Raw genomic sequence first — 18,705 nt, 5'->3', positions numbered from 1 at the left:
TAGTCACAATCTGCAAACTCAAACGTCATCCGACGACGACCAAGAACGAGACAAACGACAAATCATCCTCCCCTCCCACGTCACAACGTCAACCGTTCGGTTACGCCACTACAGGGCTCCAAACTTCCAATGCTGCCAGAGACGTCCACGGACGAAATGACCGTCCCGTCATGTTATATACTACTAGTTGCGAAGCGATACGCACCGAGTTGGGTGCGCGGCAGGTGGGACCCACCGGGCGGAGGGGGCTTCTATCTAACGGATAGGGAAGAAGCGCGCAAGAGGCCGTCCTCTCTCGCAGAAGAGGAGAAGAAGAAGAAGAAGAAGAGAGAAGGGAGGAGGAGGAGGAAGAAGCTCGAGCGAGCGGCCATGGCTTCCCAGGCGAGCTTCCAGACGAGCTTCAACGCCATCGCCGCCTACCACCATCGCCACTGCCCTCAGCCTTGCGGCGTTGCTTCGTTCCCCTTCGATCTCCCCTTCTCCGGCCGTCTCCGCCCGACGATTTCTCGCCGTCTGATCGCCGCCTCCGCCGCGCCTCCGCCGTCGGATATGGTCGGCGCTGACGATAGGCGCGCCCTCGAGCGGTGCTTCAACGCTGGCTCTACCCCCTCCTCTTCGCTGTCCTCCTTGCCCTCCATGAAAGGGAACTTCGGCGCATTTGGAGCGGTCACTCTGGAGAAATCCAAGCTCGACCTGTCGCAGAAGACCACGAGGACTAGCCCGGAGGTCGGTTCAGTGGATTATTTCGAGTTTTGTGAATTTTGTCGGATTTTGGTGGTGTTTGCTCGCGTTCTACTTCGATTTTTCGTGGTGGGTTTTTGGCACTGTGAACTTCCAGGGGATTAGGTTTTTCTGTGATGTGTTTTTTCGTCTGGAAAAGGGAATTTCGTCTGGATGAAAGTAATGCGAGAACATGCGACCGTACGCTGTTTACCGATCGATTAATTGATCGCCTAATCTGTGAACGTAGTTCGTGCTATTTCCCATTGTTGCCTATGGAAGGGTCTGCTTTAATTTTCATGGACTTTATTTGAAATCTGTAGACGGACTGCTGGAAGATGTTTTAATTTTCTGTTTCCTAGTTTTGTCGAAAACACGAGAAGATAGAAAATTTTGATCGATGATTAGGGTAAGGATTGTAAAATTATTTATTTTTTCCGCTTACTGAATGATTGCAAAGTCCATTCATAGATTTACTACTGTTAGAAGTGAAGGGAAGTGGTATAAATAGGGCTAGCTTAGAAATTATCTTCCCCTCTTCTGGGTTTTATGTTCTGGACCTAGGGTTTTCGTCTCATTATAAATACGTAAGTCGAGGCTATATAATTGAAATTTTTGTTGTGGTTTTATCATTTTACCCTAATGAACTCCGGTCTACTTGCAACGATATTAATCTATTCTTTTTTTCGATTTTTTGTCTTGATATCTTGATCTCAATCTTGATTGATCCAATCTCTGGCATTTTCCGACAAAAACTATGCGTAGTCCTTAGACTCTCTCACATCGTATTTTGTGCCCGTTGTTTTGTTTCTGGCCATTTCCATTTGAGACCACCTAAGAAACAGATGACCAATATTCATTGATGTCTGCTAAACTGTTCTGTTATTATTACCACCCGTGTCTTTCGGTACTGTTACTACTACGCTATGTAAATGCGGTTTTAAACCCGCGTTACTCTGATGCAATTCTAGTTTTTCCTTTCTTAGAGTTGCAAGAGCACTAGCGTATTCTGATGATATACTGTTATTTTTTTTATTAACTACAAAATTATACCCTAAGGTGAGTTTATCCCTTTTTTTGGGATCGTTTTGATTAACAATATAGAGCACCATTTCTTTCAAAAAAAAAAAACAATATAGAGCATCATCTATTATGAAAACCAGGATAAATATTTTGATCGGATGAAGCTCAGCCACCAGTCTTTTGTTTTATTTCTGACGCCTGTTCTTGGTGTTTTTGGCCCAAAGTTACAGTTGCTTTAAGGTTGATATTGCTCTAGACGATACTTAGATATGATTTTTCTGAAAAAAATGATAATCAACTAATATCAGACGAAAAAAGATATTTTATTTATGTATCAGGAAAAAGATTTCCTATGCACGAATATTGCTTGAACTCTGGGATATACTTTCGAATTTTAGAAACTCCAACTCTTGTTGTGGATTGATCTTGGACTTTTTGTGTGATTCCTCTCTGATTTTGATATCTATAGATATCAACTGGAGGCGGCGGAGGAGATATTGGGAAAAGAAACAGCCATGGGGGCGGTGATGGAGGCGATGATGGTGGGGATGATGATGACTACTTTGGTGATTTTGATGAATTTGATGAAGGAGATGATGGCGGACTCTTTAGACGGCGGTTGATCCTTCAAGAGGTCAGCACCATAAACCGCGTTGGTGATATACTTCTCTGAAGAGATTTTGAAAATTTATCTTGCTATGTTTTTTCTACAGCTTTTCGATCGGAAGTTTGTCGATGCCGTTCTAGAAGAGTGGTATAAAACCATGGTTAATTTGCCTGCCGGTCTGCTCCAGGCTTATGAAATGGTAAGCTTGCTTTCTCATAGTTCGAAAATTTTAATTGATCTTGAGGCCTTTCTCTTCCTTTCTAAGAATTTAAGTAATTTTTCTCAGGGTTTAGTAAGCTCTGCACAAATGGTACGGTTCTTGTCAATAAATGCCAGACCAACGATCACTCGGTTTATATCTCGAGCCCTGCCGGACTCTCTTTCCAGAGCATTTATTGGAAGGTATTTTTGATTTTCAGATTACTTCAAGTCATTCTATTCTACTTACGCTTTCAATTTGACATTGCCCTTAGAAATCGAATCCTGATAATCAAAGTGAGGGATTATTTTCCATGTTATTTCCTTCTTCGGTCTTGTTCTATGACTAGTTTTTTATCGCATCCTGTCTCATCTTTTGACTACATTTAAATTATTTCTTTCTATCCATTTGCTTGTAAATATCTTTCAAGAATTTTTCCTCCAAACATTGGTTGTTTCTCCTTTGTGTTTAGTGCATCGTAAAGAGTTCTTTTTCTTAGAGGTTATCTCGTACTATATTTCATTTATTCTGACTCCTGTCTTACTTTGTGTGTAAAAAACGGATATTACTATTGATCTTTGCATAACCTTTCAATTTATGAGCTCTTCGACATTAATATTGTAGACGATAATAACACCAAATAGAAGCTCATCCATTTGAGGGTTGCTTAATTCTTTCACATGAGTTAATGAAGTCCTTTGAAGAATGGGAATCTCTCAAAATTGCCACTCAATTGCCTAATCATTAAAGAGATTAAAAGAAATAGTTAGTTGAGACAATACACATCACCTAAGTATCGATTTCTCATCCTCATCTACATTGTTGTTAGTTATAACATTTATATTGTTATTTTAGTCAACTTATTTCATAGATTCTTCATATCGCTCACACAAAATCTTTACAAAAATTAAATGTATAGCTCATGCCGTGTACTTGGAAAATACAATAATTTAAAATAAATATTTCTATTTTCTAGATCATTTCCGTGCTTCTTAAGAATCATGTCTGATTTTCCATGCGTACAAAAATTAAATGAATAGCTCATGCCGTGAACTTGTAAATACAATAATTTCAAAAAAATCATTCTATTTTCTAGATCATTTCCGTGCTTCTGAAGATCATGTCTGATTTTCCATGCTTACAAAAATTAAATTTATAGCTCATGCCGTGAACTAGGAAATACAATAATTTCAAATAAATCATTCTACTTTCTAGATCATTTCCGTGCTTCTTAAGAATCATGTCTGATTTTCCATGCTTACAAAAATTAAATGAATAGCTCATGCCGTGAACTTGGAAATACAATAATTTCAAATAAATCATTCTATTTTCTAGATCATTTCCGTGCTTCTGTAGATCATGTCTGATTTTCCATGCTTACAAAAATTAAATTTATAGCTCATTCGATGAACTTGTAAATACAATAATTTCAAATAAATCATTCTACTTTCTAGATCATTTCCGTGCTTCTTAAGAATCATGTCTGATTTTCCATGCTTACAAAAATTAAATTTATAGCTCATTCGGTGAACTTGTAAATACAATAATTTCAAATAAATCATTCTATTTTCTAGATCATTTCCGTGCTTCTTAAGAATCATGTCTGATTTTCCATGCTTACAGAATGATCGCCGACCCATCGTTCCTCTACAAGCTCTGCCTCGAACAAGTCGCCACAATCAGCTACTCCGTCTGGTGGGAGCTGAAGAACCGGAAGGGAAGGTGCGTTGACTCCATTGCCGCTGACCCGTTGACCCTTATCCTAAAGTCAACGATCTCATTCCATATTTTTCATACAACTCTCGCAGGATCAAGGAGGAGTGGGACCTCGCCCTGGTCAACGTCTTGACCGTCTCCGCTTGCAACGCCTTGGTTGTCTGGTCGCTGGCCCCTTGTCACTCCTACGCCAACACCTTCCAGTTTGAATGGCAAAACTTTCTGAACAAGCTCCCCAACAACGTCTTTGAGAAGAGCTATCTCCTTCGAGAGTTCGACCTCCAGAAGCGGGTTCAGTCATTCTTCTACAAGGCGGCCGGGCTCTCACTAGTGGGGCTGGCTGCGGGCATGGCGCAGGGGGCCGTCTCCAATTACTCCGCCGGAAAGAAAGAGGGCAGGTGGGTCTATTTATCCAAGCTTTTTTTAATTCCCATTTAGATCCATTTTTTAATTGTCAGAGGTCAACATCCTGCCAAAATATTAAGAACCCCTTGCTATGAGCTATAGCTTTTAGCACGGGTAGTAATTGCTCAAATTCTAACATGGTATCAGAGCCAAGTTTGTGGGTTTGAATCCCTCAAACAACAGGCTGTGGTGTCTGGTCCATGTTTAGGCCAGAGGCAGTTGTTGTAGGGGGGGGGTGCTGGAGATCAAAATCCGGCCACCCGCGACAAACCATCAGGTTCTTTTAAGCTCTCAAATTCTAATTCTAACATTTACTTATTTTCTTGGGGGGGGAAATCATCAGGTTGTCGGTGACTGTTCCTAGCGTGAACACGAATGCGCTTGGGTACGGCGCCTTCTTGGGGATCTACGCGAATCTCCGGTACCAGCTCGTGAACGGGCTCGACAGGGCGGTATTCCACCGCTTCGACGTCCTCGGGGTGGCTCTCTTTTTCAGCACCGCTGTCAGGTTAGTTAGGCCCACGTTGATGATCTATTGGCCGTTGACTTTTTGTAAAAAAAAATAAAGATTCTTAACTTGGGAACTCCGACCAGGATTCTGAATGTGCAAGTGGGGGAGACGTCAAGGCGTGCTTGGCTGGGGGTGGAGGCGGACCCGTTGACCCAATCCGATAACTTGCTGAAAGCCTACAACAGGCCGGCGGCGGCAGCGGCAGACGGAGCCGGCCAGGTGGCCGGCTCGAACTGGTTCATCTCCAAGAACGCGATTGTCTCGGGGCTGGGTTTGCTGGGGATCGGGCAAGGGGCTCCTGCCGACGCCGAGGCTCCGAAGGCGCGGAGGAAGAGAGTAGTCAAGAAGAAGCTCAGCCCGGCCGCCTCATAACATGCCTTACAAAATTCATGAAAGCAATTTTGGCGAGCGGCCTAGCTTAATTTTCCCCCGGAGAAAGGGGGGTACGTGTTCTTCTGTCAGGTCCAGTAGATGGTCGAGTGATTAATTTCCTTGAATGGTAAATGCTTCCAGTTTATGATTTTTCCGGCCCATGTGCAATCAAAACTATAGCCAATGAGAGCGAGATTTTGCCTCCTGCTTTTTGGGGTCGCGTCAATGAGTGGAAAAAAACACGCCGCTGACTCCGCGTTTCTCGCAACAGCGGGTCAAAGTTGACTTTCGAGGCGTCTCCATCGCGGTTGAAATTAACCCTTAAACAAAGGACAAAAACTTGATTTTTACCAGATGGGTCAACTTCAATCCGACGCGGCCGGCGGCTATCCAGCTTGGGAAAATCCCCCAGATATTTCCAAAATTACCTTAATTCTCCCCTTCCCCTGCCAGATAAAATCTAAACGGGAGTCTGTCGTCTTCCTCGGCCATCAAGACAGGCGCAGATTTTTTTCTCAGCGGGTGAGATCTGGCCCTTTAGGCAAGTTGAAGACGGCACAGCGACTGAGTAATTACGCTTGGAAGCCCGGCGGCTGCTTCGGGCGCCCCCATTGGTTGACTAAAGAATGGGCTTCTTTTTATTTCTTGACTCAGTCAGTCTCATCCTCTCAGGAATTCCTTTCATAAGCCTCTCACTCCATCGGCTTTCTAATCGGCCTCTTCTCTTCCGCTCCCCTGCTCGTCTTCCAGGTTATGCGGGAGAGCTTGATCGGAAGAATCAACGGTCGAGATGGCTGCAGCCTATGACAGGAAGATGGATCAGACGGCCACCTGGGCCATGGCCTCCGTCTGCGCCGTGATCATCATCCTCTCCCTGATCTGGGAGAAGCTCATCCATCGCCTCGAGCAGGTGAAATCCCACTCCCAAAAACCAAGGAAAATCTCCTCCTCTCATCTTCTTCCTCTCCCTGTCTCCGCAGTACTTTGAGAAGAAGCACAAGAGATCCATGCTTGAAGCTCTGGAGAAGATCAAAGCCGGTGAGACTAAATGCATTTTTTTTTTTTTTATTCCCTCAATTTTTCTTTCTTCTCCTGACAGAGAGTTTTATCTTCTTGTTGCAGAGCTGATGCTGATGGGGTTCATCTCCTTGCTGTTCACGTTCACGCAGTACTACTTCGGGGGCATCTGCATACCAGAGAGAGTGGCTAACACGATGCTGCCGTGCCCGCTCAAGGAAGAGGGGAAGGGCGGTAAAGGGAGAAAGCTTCTGTGGGAGATCGCAGAAGACATGGAGACTCGGCGGATGTTGGCCGCTGGGCCTTCTACTTGCCCCGATGTACTGATCTGAATTCCCCTCTTCTGAAGGTTGCCTCGTCGTTGACTTTTTTGGGTTTTGGTCAACAGGGGAAAGTGCCCTTTGTGGCCGCCTACGCCATCCACCAACTCCACGTCTTCATCTTCTTCCTCGCCATCTTCCACCTGCTCTACGCTTCCGCCACCGTCGCCCTCGGCAAGGCCAAGGTCTGATTAATGATTAATCAGAATTCCAAAGTTTCAGATTTTGATCCTTCCTTGGTTGATTGATTTTTCAGATCCGGAGGTGGAAGGAGTGGGAGAAGGAGACCTCGTCCATTGACTACGAGTTCTCCAACGGTAGGCGAATTTCTTGAAATGGGTCTTTTCTTTCCTGCTCTTTTCTCTTTGAGATTTATTTCTCATCCGTCTTTGCAGATCCGTCGAGGTTCAGATTCGCCCACGAGACTTCCTTCGTGAGACAGCACTCCAGCGTGTGGAACAGGGTCACCATCTTGTTCTACATCGTGAGCTTCTTCAGGCAGTTCTTCTGGTCCGTTCGTAAAGCCGACTACCTCGCCCTGCGCCACGGCTTCATCACGGTGAGCGCTTTGAACAGTCGATAATTCGGGGATTATCCGTTTTTTTTTTCTTTTATTATTTGTTTGACCGGTTCTTGACGGGCTCCCTTGCAGACCCACTTGGCCCCCGGCTCCAGATTTGACTTCCAGAAGTATATTAAGAGAACGATGGAGGACGATTTCGTTACGCTTGTCTCTATTACGTGAGTCGAGGGCTTGAACTTAACTCCATAATCCTTACTGGATCTGACATTGGGTTTTTCTTCTGACTGTGCAGCCCGTTTCTTTGGTTTTCCTTCGTGATCTTCCTGCTTCTGGATGTCCACGGTAAGTTCTTTCGGCTTCTTTTGTTGCTGAATTTTGATCCTCCGACTGACTTGGAGTTTCTCTGTTTCAGGATGGCACACGATTTTTTGGATCACTCTGCTCCCGCCACTGGTACGGATTTCTCTGGGATTTTGTCTTGAATTTGCTCCTCGATCGCTTCCATACTTGGAATAAGTTGAGCTCATCTTGATTTCTGATGATTTGGGCAGATAATCTTGGCAGTTGGGACTAAGCTGCAGGCCATCATCACCAAGATGGCCCTCGAGATCAAAGAGAGGAACGTGGTGGTTCAGGGAATCCCCGTCGTGCAGCTCTCAGATCGCCATTTCTGGTTCGGGAAGCCTGGGATCGTCCTGTTCCTCATCCATTTTTCGCTTTTCCAGGTAATAATTCTCTACACCTGTCGTGATTGACCCAAAAAAATGAAAAAAAAGGATAATTTTTGAATTACCTGTCGTCTGACGATCAGATATCATCTCCTTTTTCTTCAGAATGCTTACCAATTGATCTTCTTCGTCTGGATTTGGGTGAGTACGAACAAATGCCACCAGTTCCTCCTCTTTTTTTTCCTGGTTCTTCCCGATTGTCAAGGATCTAACGTAACCTTTTGTTTCTGCAGTACACATTCGGATTGGATTCTTGCCACCATGAAAGCATGACGCTGATCATAATCAGAGTTGCCATAGGGTAAGAATCAACTTCAGGACGCGACCTCCTTACTCCTCTTGATGTCGCCGAGAGAGACATCGAGATCCATACCAGAACAACGATCTGGTGACATCTTCTCACGACTGTCGCGATTCTCTGCAGGATATTCGTCCAGGTTCTGTGCAGTTACGTCACGCTTCCGCTCTACGCGCTCGTTTCCCAGGTAAAAACTTCTACCGCGTTACTTTCCACCAAATTCATCAAAAAAAGAAAAAAAACCTCGCGAATTTCGATTGCTCACCGGCGCGATTTCGATTGCTGTGGTCATAGATGGGATCGCGGATGAAGAGGTCGATCTTCGACGAGCAAACGACCAGCGCGATCAAGCACTGGCGGCAGGCGGCGAAGAAGCACCATGGAGGTGGCAAATCGGGGGCGAACTCGCCGTTCAGGACGCCGGAGGCGAGCCGGCGCGGAAGCCCTAGCGCGTCGCCGGCGAGGACGATGCAGCGATTCAAGACCACCGGCCACGCCACGGCCATGACCACGCTTCCTCCGAGGTACTACTCCGAGAACGAGCTCTCGGATCACGAACACGAGGCGCCTCTCTTCTCCCCTCGCCATGAAGATCTCGCCGCTGCTCCCCGCCCGGGGCCCGACGAACAACGGCTGGAGGTTGAAGACGATGACCGAAACCCTCAGTCGGACTTCTCCTTCGTCAAGGCTGCCCCCAACCGCCCACCCCCCGTCTGATCCCTCCTCTTCCTTCTTCCCCGGACTCCCCGTTTTATACCCCCCCGCTCTTTGTATTTTCGAAAACGGGTTCTTTCAATTCTTAGCTGGCCGTTATAACCGCTCGTTAACCACAGACGTGGCAAATGCCACGTGTCATGTCATAACTGATCGCTGATCTGGAATCTACTATGAGGTGGCCCTAGAATGTTGCTGACAGTGGCAGTTAGAACCGCTCGTGGAATTACGACGTGAAAAACCGAGATCTGCCAGGTGTAGAGGGCGAGTTATAAGTTAAAGGGCAAATTGTCCCGTATATCCCAAGTTGTTAAAAATGTCCGCGATCTATCCCCGGTTTTTAAAAATGTCCGCGATCTATCCTCTATCCGCGATCTATCCCCAGTTTTTTAAATCGTCCGCGATCTGTCCCGTGTTCTAAAAAAACCGCGATCTATCCCGCATTTTCCCGACGATGATGTGGCGACCGACGCGGCATCCAAGTGGGCTGACCGTGATAGACGTGGCATCCAAGTCGGACGCCACGTCGTCGTCGGGAAAAACCCCACTCTCTCTCTCCCTCCGCGATCTCTCTCTCTCTCTCTCGCGCGCTCTCTCTCTCTCTTGCGCGATCGGTCTCTCTCTCTTCCTCTCTCTTCCGTGATCTCTCTCTCTCTCTCCTTGTCTCTCTCTGCGAGCTCTCTCCCTCCCTCTCTCTCCGCGATCAGTCTCTCTCTCTCTTCCGCGACCTCGCTTCCCCGCTTTCTCTCTCTTCCGTGATCTCTCTCTCTCTCTCCTTCTCTCTCTGCGAGCTCTCCCCCTTCCTCTCTCTCCGCGATCAGTCTCTCTCTCTCTCTTCCGCGACCTCTCTTCCCCGCTTTCTCTCTCTTCCGTGATCTCTCTCTCTCTCTCCTTCTCTCTCTGCGAGCTCTCTCCCTCCCTCTCTCTCCGCGCTCCCTCTCTCTCTCTCTTCCGCGACCTCTCTTCCCCTCTTTCTCTCTCTTCCGTGATATCTCTCTCTCGCTCCCCTTCTCTCTCTCTGCGGTCTCTCTCCCTCCCTCTCCCTCTCCGCGATCAGTCTCTCTCTCTCTTCCGCGATCTCTCTTCCCCTCGTTCTCTCTCTTCCGTGATCTCTCTCTCTCTCTCTCTGTGGTCTCTCTCCCTCCCTCTCTCTCTCCGTGATCACTCTCTCTCCCAGGGTTTTTCGACGCGGACGTGGCGTCCGACTTGGATGCCACGTCTATTACGGTCAGCCCAGCTGCCCATTTCGCCGTCCGCGTCAGATGCCACGTCAGCATCCGCAAACATGGGGATATATCGCAGAAGTTTTAAAAACTTGGGGATAGATTGCGGAAGTTTTAAAAACTTGGGAATAGATCGCGTGAAAAAAAAACCTGGGATAGATCGCGTACATTTTTAAAAACCTGGGATATATGGGACAATTTGCCCTTTTTTGCTTAATTTATTCACACCCAACAGTGTATGGCGGGAAATATTCTGCTATTCTAAATTACAGGGGCCCACAAAGAAATTAATTTCATTCGAAATTCTAGTTGGCATCTCAACGGTCGGTAAATGTGTGAGGAAAGCCTCACATTCACAATTTATCTAGATTTGTCTGGTAAATGTGCCAAATTTAAGAGCAATCGATGTTACAACGAAGGAATGCAATGATGTTGAGTTAAAATTAATAATCTGAATTTAACAAGTATAGCTTTTTCAGGCATGTTTAGAAATATGAGTAATTTATTATTCTAGAATTGTATATTCCTGAGATCTATTCTGTTTATTCTCACCATAAATTAGGCCATATCACTCATTTCACACTATGAGTTTGATATGTCCATGAGTTATAATATTATGCTATTTTTGCTCAATGCTCCAAATAAAATTTATGATCTATAAACAAATGAGGGAGACCCAAGTGAAATATCAACATATATTTCACGTAATTATTGTTATTTGTTTGTTAAGGAAAACTTGGAAACGACAATAGAAGACATGGAGGTCACATTGAAAGAGGAAGTTGCCTGGCCTTGATAAAACATTAGAGTTCAGTTTGAGCTTTGTGTGTTGTGGTTGTGATGTTACTTTCCTCTTGACATATTGTACATCATTTTATGGACCATCTGATAACTAGACATACCAAATATAACTCTAAAGTCATGAGTATACTCCTCCGTCCTCCTTTGTTTTAGGTTTGATTCATGAGCATTAGATTTCCCTTTCTGTTTTATTGTTTGCATCTATATTTCTTTGTTTCTCTTCATATCTTCTTCCCTCTGCCATCTTAGTAGCAACCAAATTGCCCAGTCCTTATTTCCAATTATATGACTTGTATTCACCATTGGATAATGTAACTTCTCAATAAATTTATTTGGTTGAATAAGATTCCTACACGTTGAGACTAGGTCCTATCCTACTAATCAAATATATAACTGCATCAAAGAAAGAGTTTATGAAATAAGATATGATGATCAAGTACATCAAGGCTTTGGAGTTGGCTACTTTAAGAAATAGGCGCACCATTTATGTAAAACTTAGAGTGGTGCATCTTTTTTTCACAAATAATATATTGATGAATACCCTTATATATCAACATGAAGCTCATCATAATTCCATTCACATGATAGATTTGAGGAGACAATTGATTATAAGGATTTAGTAGAAAACTTATATATCCTAGTTCAGAAAATAAGTCTGTTCAATAGAAATATGATAGTATGTTGTACTATGGGCATATCTATTAGAATAAATAGTTTTCTCAAAAAATTGAACGATAGTCTCTAAATTTTATCAAACATTTAAAAATTCTCATCTTCAGTAGTCTCACTCTCTTCTAAACATGTTAACGATTTGGCATAGTAAGGTTTTGGAAATTCAATCATGACTGTTAGATGATGAACTCAATATACAGGTGAAGTTTGTTGTTGTGTGCAGTAAAGTACGTGGAAAAAAATTATCGTTTCATCGTTATATGATAGGTAAGGTTTCTGCCTACCAGGAAGCTGTTGAAATAACTAAATAATGAGATAGAAGAAGATTTTTATGTTATAAAAATATATTTAAATACATAATTATATTTAATTTAAATTATTAATATATTTTAAGAAAAATGTTGACCTTTGTAGAACTGAGCAGTGTTTGTTGTGTTTTGGTAATTTGTGGAGTCTGTCTAGTGTCAAATTGTACTTGTGTAAAATAATCAGATCACATTCAGCAGTGTTTGTAGTGAAAAAATCGTCTTTTGATTGAATCAAAATAAAATTAGTGAATATTGTATAAAAAATAAATTATTGTTTTAAATAATCTATGGCAATAAGAAATTAAATAGACATGAATTACTTTATAATAGCCTTATAAGTTTGAATTGACTTTATGATTATTTATACCCACCACCATAAATAATAATGAATAACTTATACATATCAAAGAAGAAATAAGAAATAATAAATAATCATAAGATATCAAGTAGACACACAGTCATTTTATAATGGTTTTATAACTTTGAATTATTTTTTAAGTTATTAACTTCCAGCACATAAAGACATGTAAAATTATTAACAAATCATTTTTAACCATAATATATTACATTGACACGAATTATTATGTATTGTCTTCATCATTTTGAAATTACCTTTATAATTATTGACATCCACCATTTTATAGATTCTAATGAACATTTAGACATATTAAAAAATTGTGTACCAGTTTATACATAATGCACAGAAAGGAATTCCTTTGTCGTTTGCTTTCCACCAACATTTCAATTTATAATTAGAAGATATTACACAGAAAGGAATTCCTTTATTTTGGCTTTATAATTTTTAAAATAACTTTATAGTTGTTGACATCTACCAGTTTATACATAATAATGATTATTTGTTCATATTTAAAAGGTATTAACAAATTAAAAATAATAATAATAAGATATTTGGTAGACATGAAATTTGTATAGATACTAATAATATATAATTATGATTTATAAATTAGACAATAGAGATACCTTTCTCAATATACCTTTTTTAAAGGAAAGTTGATGTGTTTCAGCACATCTCACATCAATAAAGAAACTAGTGAGTAAATGATTCATAAGCTTCAAGAAAAAAAGAAAAGGTTAAACCTAACCAACCCTTAGGTCCTCATCCCAATCTTCGTCATTTTGCTTTGTATCATTATTGACTTTGTCGTTTGCTTTCCATCAATATTTCAATCTCACTAAGAGCGCAATGTTATCTGCTATAAACCTCCATCGCATATGATTGATGAATGGCACAACTAGTGGAGAAGAATCTCTCTAAGGGTTCACTCATCACCGACACTGACATGAATCCTTTGTAACCTCTACTAGGCCTGTATACTAGAGTTTGTCAATACAGTGTCTCTGTCCTTTTGCTAGGAGGCAACCTGATGTAAGCATCTAAATTGTGTCCCAGATAAATGGTTGGGATCCATCCAAAAATTCAAGTGCTTCATTATAAAAAGCTTTAGGTAATGTAACCATTTTAAAAACCATGAGATGAAGATCTCCCAACCATGATCTGATCAATGGTGATACCGGGAACATGTAACAAATTTTGCACTTAAGACATGACCTCATAATAATAGTTTCAGTAATAGACATCAATTGATAGAAATAACTAATGGAGAGCAATGAGTGTGCCACTAGCAAAGGCCTCGTTGTGAGGGGGGATTTTTTTGTACATGTTCATCTTTATCTTCTTTATATCACAAGTGTATTACACATAGTTCTCCTTCCACATTGAAATGGCACACCTGATCTGAAATAGGGCCGCATCTATGATACATCGAATGATAGTCCCAAATCTTTAATTGGCCCCTTTGATTTGCAAGAGAGATCGGTAGCCATCTAAATGGGATGAAATATTCTTGCAACATATGTTATCATTTCCTACTTCTCGCCAGCCAAGGGAGGCTTTTTAAGAACCTTCAATGTCGTTATATCAAGACGTTCTTCTCATTTCTTGCCATCAGCATGAGAAAAAGGGGATTTCCACCCTTTTGGGAAGTCTTAGGAAACATTCCTCTGGTTCACCGGGCTAGGCTGCTTACTTAATGTTGTGTATCACTCTTCTCATTGTGTCAAACCATGTTTTTCAATGATTATCTTCGTTGATGAAAGAAAAGTGTAACACACGGAAGATGATCTATTGAAATATAATTGTGTAATGGTCCCATTACAGTTCCATTGTCTAGTGGGCCCTTATTCTGACCCATTACAAATGTCTTCTCTCTCTCTCTCATCTATAAGATGTATTAAACCCTAACGGGAAGACCGATATTTACTTTTTCAACTCTTATTTTCTGAGTACGAGTTTCTACAGTGTCAGAGCCTTGACACTCATTCTTCCACACAATCTGTCCATCATACGGCTTCTTCAGAGCATCTCCAAACATTCATCAGATCTTCGTCTTTGGCATTATGTGGCAATCTCGTAGAGAAAATCTTCATTGGCATTATTTTACAGCTACTTGCGACAATGTGTGTAAATTGCCTCCTCTCAACATTGGTGACTATTTGCGACTTCCACTCGCTGCTTCTTGAGTACTATCTTGCTTCCATTGATCATCTCCACATATTCACTACTTTCTGAATATGACGTCCAGTACTTGAAGTACGTACTCATCTACTGTTCCATCCGGTCTTGACCTCAGTAATTGGAATTTTCTTCTGCCTAGTATCCCACCATAAATTCATTTCAATGGCTTCAACCTCCTCTAGTGGCGCCAATACATTCAAGTGGTGTTGTAAGGGAAGCTCCTGAAATACCTGTTGGAAGAGGCACCGTTGGTGACTGCACCTGGATATGATCATTGGTTGGATGTAGAAGATGTTATCCATCTGTGGTTTCTTGATAGTATTAGTCCTATTGATCCAGATTTCTTGCATCTTACATCTGCCAAAGATATATGGGAGACAGCCCAAGAGGCTCAATCAAAGAAAAAAAATATTGCTAATATCTATGACCTCGTAAGTCGATCTACTAACTTGGTTCCAGGGCCTAGAAGTGTTCTTGAGTATAGCATTGCACTTACTGCATTATGGGTCCAATTGGATCATTACATGACACCTGATCCAATGTCTGTTGATCTCATTTATGTACTCCAAAATCGATTATTGAAATTTCTCATGGGTATGAACCGAGAATTAGCCCCTTCACAGTCAACTTACAAGGAGGCTCTTAGCAGTATTCGGACCGAGGAGTCACGTCTCCACATTCTTCATTTTGAGCCTATTTCTGCTGTGGGCACTTATCACACGGGTACTCCCCGATCAGCAGCTAGTCTTCAAGGGCCACCCCTATTATCTTCTTCTTCTCTCGTTATGAAACCAGCATCGTCCTCTCAAGGATCCAAAGGTAACCCCTCTGTCTTTTGAAACTACTGCGAGATGGGGGACCACGATAAAGAGATGTGATACAAATTACAATGCCAGACACATCAAAGCCATCTTGTTACATCTCAAAGTGATGTTCATGAGATGCACAAACTCTGGTCATAGAAGAGAAAAATTTTCCTCTAGTTTATAATATTTGGTCTCTAATTTAGTGCCTAACTTCGGGTAGATATTTGAAAAGTCAAGGCAATCTGAATAAGAATCATTCACCTGTTTGAATCCAATCATGCTAACCTTCATGATATTTAACATGGGATCTTCTATTCAAAGCTTCGTGTTCAGAAAAAAATTACAAATTCTTTGGAAAACAGATCATGTGGCCAATGGCAGAGAAATTAAACAACTACTTAAAGAATGGCAGAGAAATTAATCAGTTTGCATATGTGGATTACTTAATTTCTCATTGAGGTAGGGGATGGGTATTTTTATATGTACACTGCTTATGCCTAGGTCAGATGAAATGCAACCAACTTCAAAGACCTTATTCAAGTTACTTAGTTGGAAGAGTGGTGCTCGAGCCATTATGATGTTTATCTCGGCAAGTGATCTTTTTGATGCTGGAGTTCATTCAAACTGATTGGCCACCAACATATTTGTACTTGGTGGTTACACTTTTTAGGTTGATCTTTGAGAATATTCACTGAACCAAGCATCATATCTAACACATCATCCCTTTTGAAGGAATTAATGCTCAATGGCAATCCTATTGATGGCTCTACTTATGATGCACATATGCCAAATCCCATCTCAGCATTCAAAGCCTAGGGACTATGCACAAGATGAGGCTCTTCTAGATGAATAATTTGTTCAGCAATTCTTAAACCTGTCGATGAAGCTTCTTGTACTGAGTTGGACCCATGTGATAATGAGGGAGATTGGGTACGGAGGATCGCATGACGAGATCAATTAGGTGTTGAATAGCAGGTGTTGGGGGCAAGGAATCTGGAAGGTCCTCAAGAAAGACATCGCCGAACATAGTAGGCAGTTCAGAGATCTCCAACAGTTATTAACTTGGATCATTACTCCGATGGGTTCGTATCATAGCGAGGTATATGACAGATTCACCATCCAACTCTTTTTGGAATCGGATTCGATCCAAAATATGTAAGCGTCATAAGGTAGACCTCAGCTTAGGGCTCTTAAAGGTAGTGGTGTACAGTTTTTATATTACCTTCCCTCCCTTATACACAAATAAGCATGTGTTACTCTTGCCAAATAGATGTATGTCATTGTCATATAACCATGGGCATCCAAAGATGACGCTTCCTACATTTGTGGAAAGTACATCACACAAAAAATCTTCTATATAGGATTGCACATTGAGCAGTAGAACACACCAGTGTTTCAGGGAGATGGATGTAGTATTGATTCATGATACTTGATAGGGATATGGGTGATTGATTAGTGCCATGTCTTTACGTAAAAACATTGTGTCTGAGACTGTACTTATGCAGCTTTTGTTGTCAATGATAGCTCTCCACATCCTATTGCCAGTTGTGATGTATGGAATATTAAGGCTCTTGACACAATAGGGTTGACGGACACTCCGGCAAGGTTGCACCAGGCACTCGTACCAATTGAAATGGGGAACATTCCATTATGTTGATACAGCCTAATCGATCATCTTCTATGTATTCTAGTTATGTGATACTATTGACTTGATAACCTTCTTCTTCCAAGGTTGCCTCATACATTGGGGTATATAGGTTGTGATCCCTACTCTCAACATGGGGAGCTCTATAATGACGCTAAGAAGCTCGATGTCCCCTTGACATTGAATTATATCATCTCTTGCTGAATTTTTTTGGGTCAGGAATATTTTTGAGGTTTTGTGATTTTTGGATTGTAATGTAGATCATTAGGGTGGTGCAATGTAGACATCGTCGTTCAGTTCGCTTTGTGCGAAATGGAGCGAATTGTGCGTTCTGTTCAGATTTCTGAACAGAACAAAGTTGAAAACGAATAGAACTTCGCACAGACCCCTGTGCGGTTCGCATTGTGCCAATTGTGCAAATTTTTTTCTAGAAAAAAAATAAATAAAAATGTACATCCTTCACCCTACTCCCTCGTCGGCCGTCGCTCTCCTGGTCTCCCGTCATCTCTAGTTCTCTACTCTCTCATCCCCCTCTCAATTTATAGGTATTTTTCATCCCCCCCTTTTCTCTCCGTGCCTCGTCCGTCGCCTCCCCCCCCCCCCCCCCCCCCCGCTCGGCTGCTCCCTCCGCCCCTCGTCGGCCATCATTCTTCCCGTCTCCCTTCTCGGCTGCTCCCTCCATTCCTCGTCGGCCGTCACTCTCCCATTCCCCCCGCGCTCATTGTTCCGGCTGTCTGATCACCATCTGCCTATTCTCTCCATGAGGTACGAACTCTCCCGTTCTCTCCCTCTCCCTCTCCCTCTTCTTCTCTCTTTAAGTGACTCTTCCTCTCCCTATTCTTCTCCATTTTTCCACCTCTCACATTCACTCTCACTCTGATTCTCTTGTCGCTCTCCCAGTCTCCATTTGTATGTCTCTCACTCTCACTGTCACTCCCATTCTCTCCCTCTCCCTCCCCCTCTCCCTCTCCCTATTCTTCTTTCTTCACACGTGTCCTCTCCCTCTCCCTCTGCCTCTTCTTCTCCGATTCTGTCTCCCCCTCTCTCGATCACTCTTCCTCTCCCTCTCCCTCTCCATTTCTATGTCTCTCACTCTCATGGTCCCTCCCGTTCTCTCCCTCTCCCTCCCCCTCTCCCTATTCTTCTTTCTTCACACACGTCCACTCACTCTCTCCCTCTCCCTCTCCCTCTCCAATTCTCTGTCTCCCCCTCTCGCAATCACTCTTCCTCTCCCTCTCCCTCTCCATTTCTATGTCTGTCACTCACACAGTCACTCCCGTTCTCTCCCTCTCCCTCCCCCTCTCCCTAATCTTCTTTCTTCACACATGTCCTCTCCCTCTCCCTCTCCCTCTCCCTCTTCTTCTCCAATTCTCTGTCTCCCCCTCTCTCAATCACTCTTCCTCCCCCTCTCCCTCTTCTTCTCCAATTCTCTGTCTCCCCCTCTCTCAATCACTCTTCCTCCCCCTCTCTCTCCCTCTCCAATTCTCTGTCTCCCCCTCTCTCAATCACTCTTCCTCTCCCTCTCCCTCTCCATTTCTATGTCTGTCACTCACACTGTCCC

At 42.7% G+C, this 18,705-nt stretch overlaps 2 protein-coding genes across 2 annotated transcripts; both read left to right on the top strand.

Annotated features, from left to right (window-relative positions):
* Window positions 1-276: 276 nt before the first annotated feature.
* Window positions 277-5,703, top strand: LOC144714913 (plant/protein, putative (DUF3411)). Its single transcript, XM_078589718.1, has 8 exons — window positions 277-726; window positions 2,213-2,377; window positions 2,457-2,549; window positions 2,637-2,752; window positions 4,173-4,271; window positions 4,358-4,663; window positions 5,014-5,178; window positions 5,265-5,703. Exons 1-8 carry the CDS (start codon window positions 370-372, stop codon window positions 5,551-5,553), a joined length of 1,590 nt encoding a protein of 529 aa, XP_078445844.1. The 5' UTR covers window positions 277-369; the 3' UTR covers window positions 5,554-5,703.
* A 520-nt stretch (window positions 5,704-6,223) lies between these two features.
* LOC144714912 (MLO-like protein 9) lies at window positions 6,224-9,257 on the top strand. The gene is made up of 14 exons (XM_078589717.1): window positions 6,224-6,463; window positions 6,534-6,591; window positions 6,676-6,890; window positions 6,959-7,075; window positions 7,147-7,207; window positions 7,286-7,449; window positions 7,543-7,631; window positions 7,706-7,755; window positions 7,826-7,866; window positions 7,965-8,138; window positions 8,247-8,282; window positions 8,375-8,442; window positions 8,566-8,626; window positions 8,734-9,257. The coding sequence occupies exons 1-14, from the start codon at window positions 6,344-6,346 to the stop codon at window positions 9,154-9,156; spliced, it is 1,677 nt and encodes a 558-aa protein (XP_078445843.1). The 5' UTR covers window positions 6,224-6,343; the 3' UTR covers window positions 9,157-9,257.
* The last annotated feature ends 9,448 nt before the right edge of the window (window positions 9,258-18,705 follow it).

This window comes from Wolffia australiana, chromosome 18 (genome assembly GCF_029677425.1).
Source record: "Wolffia australiana isolate 7733 chromosome 18, ASM2967742v1".
In the NCBI taxonomy this organism is placed as follows: Eukaryota; Viridiplantae; Streptophyta; class Magnoliopsida; order Alismatales; family Araceae; genus Wolffia; species Wolffia australiana.
This window is presented reverse-complemented; position numbering and strand designations above follow the sequence as displayed.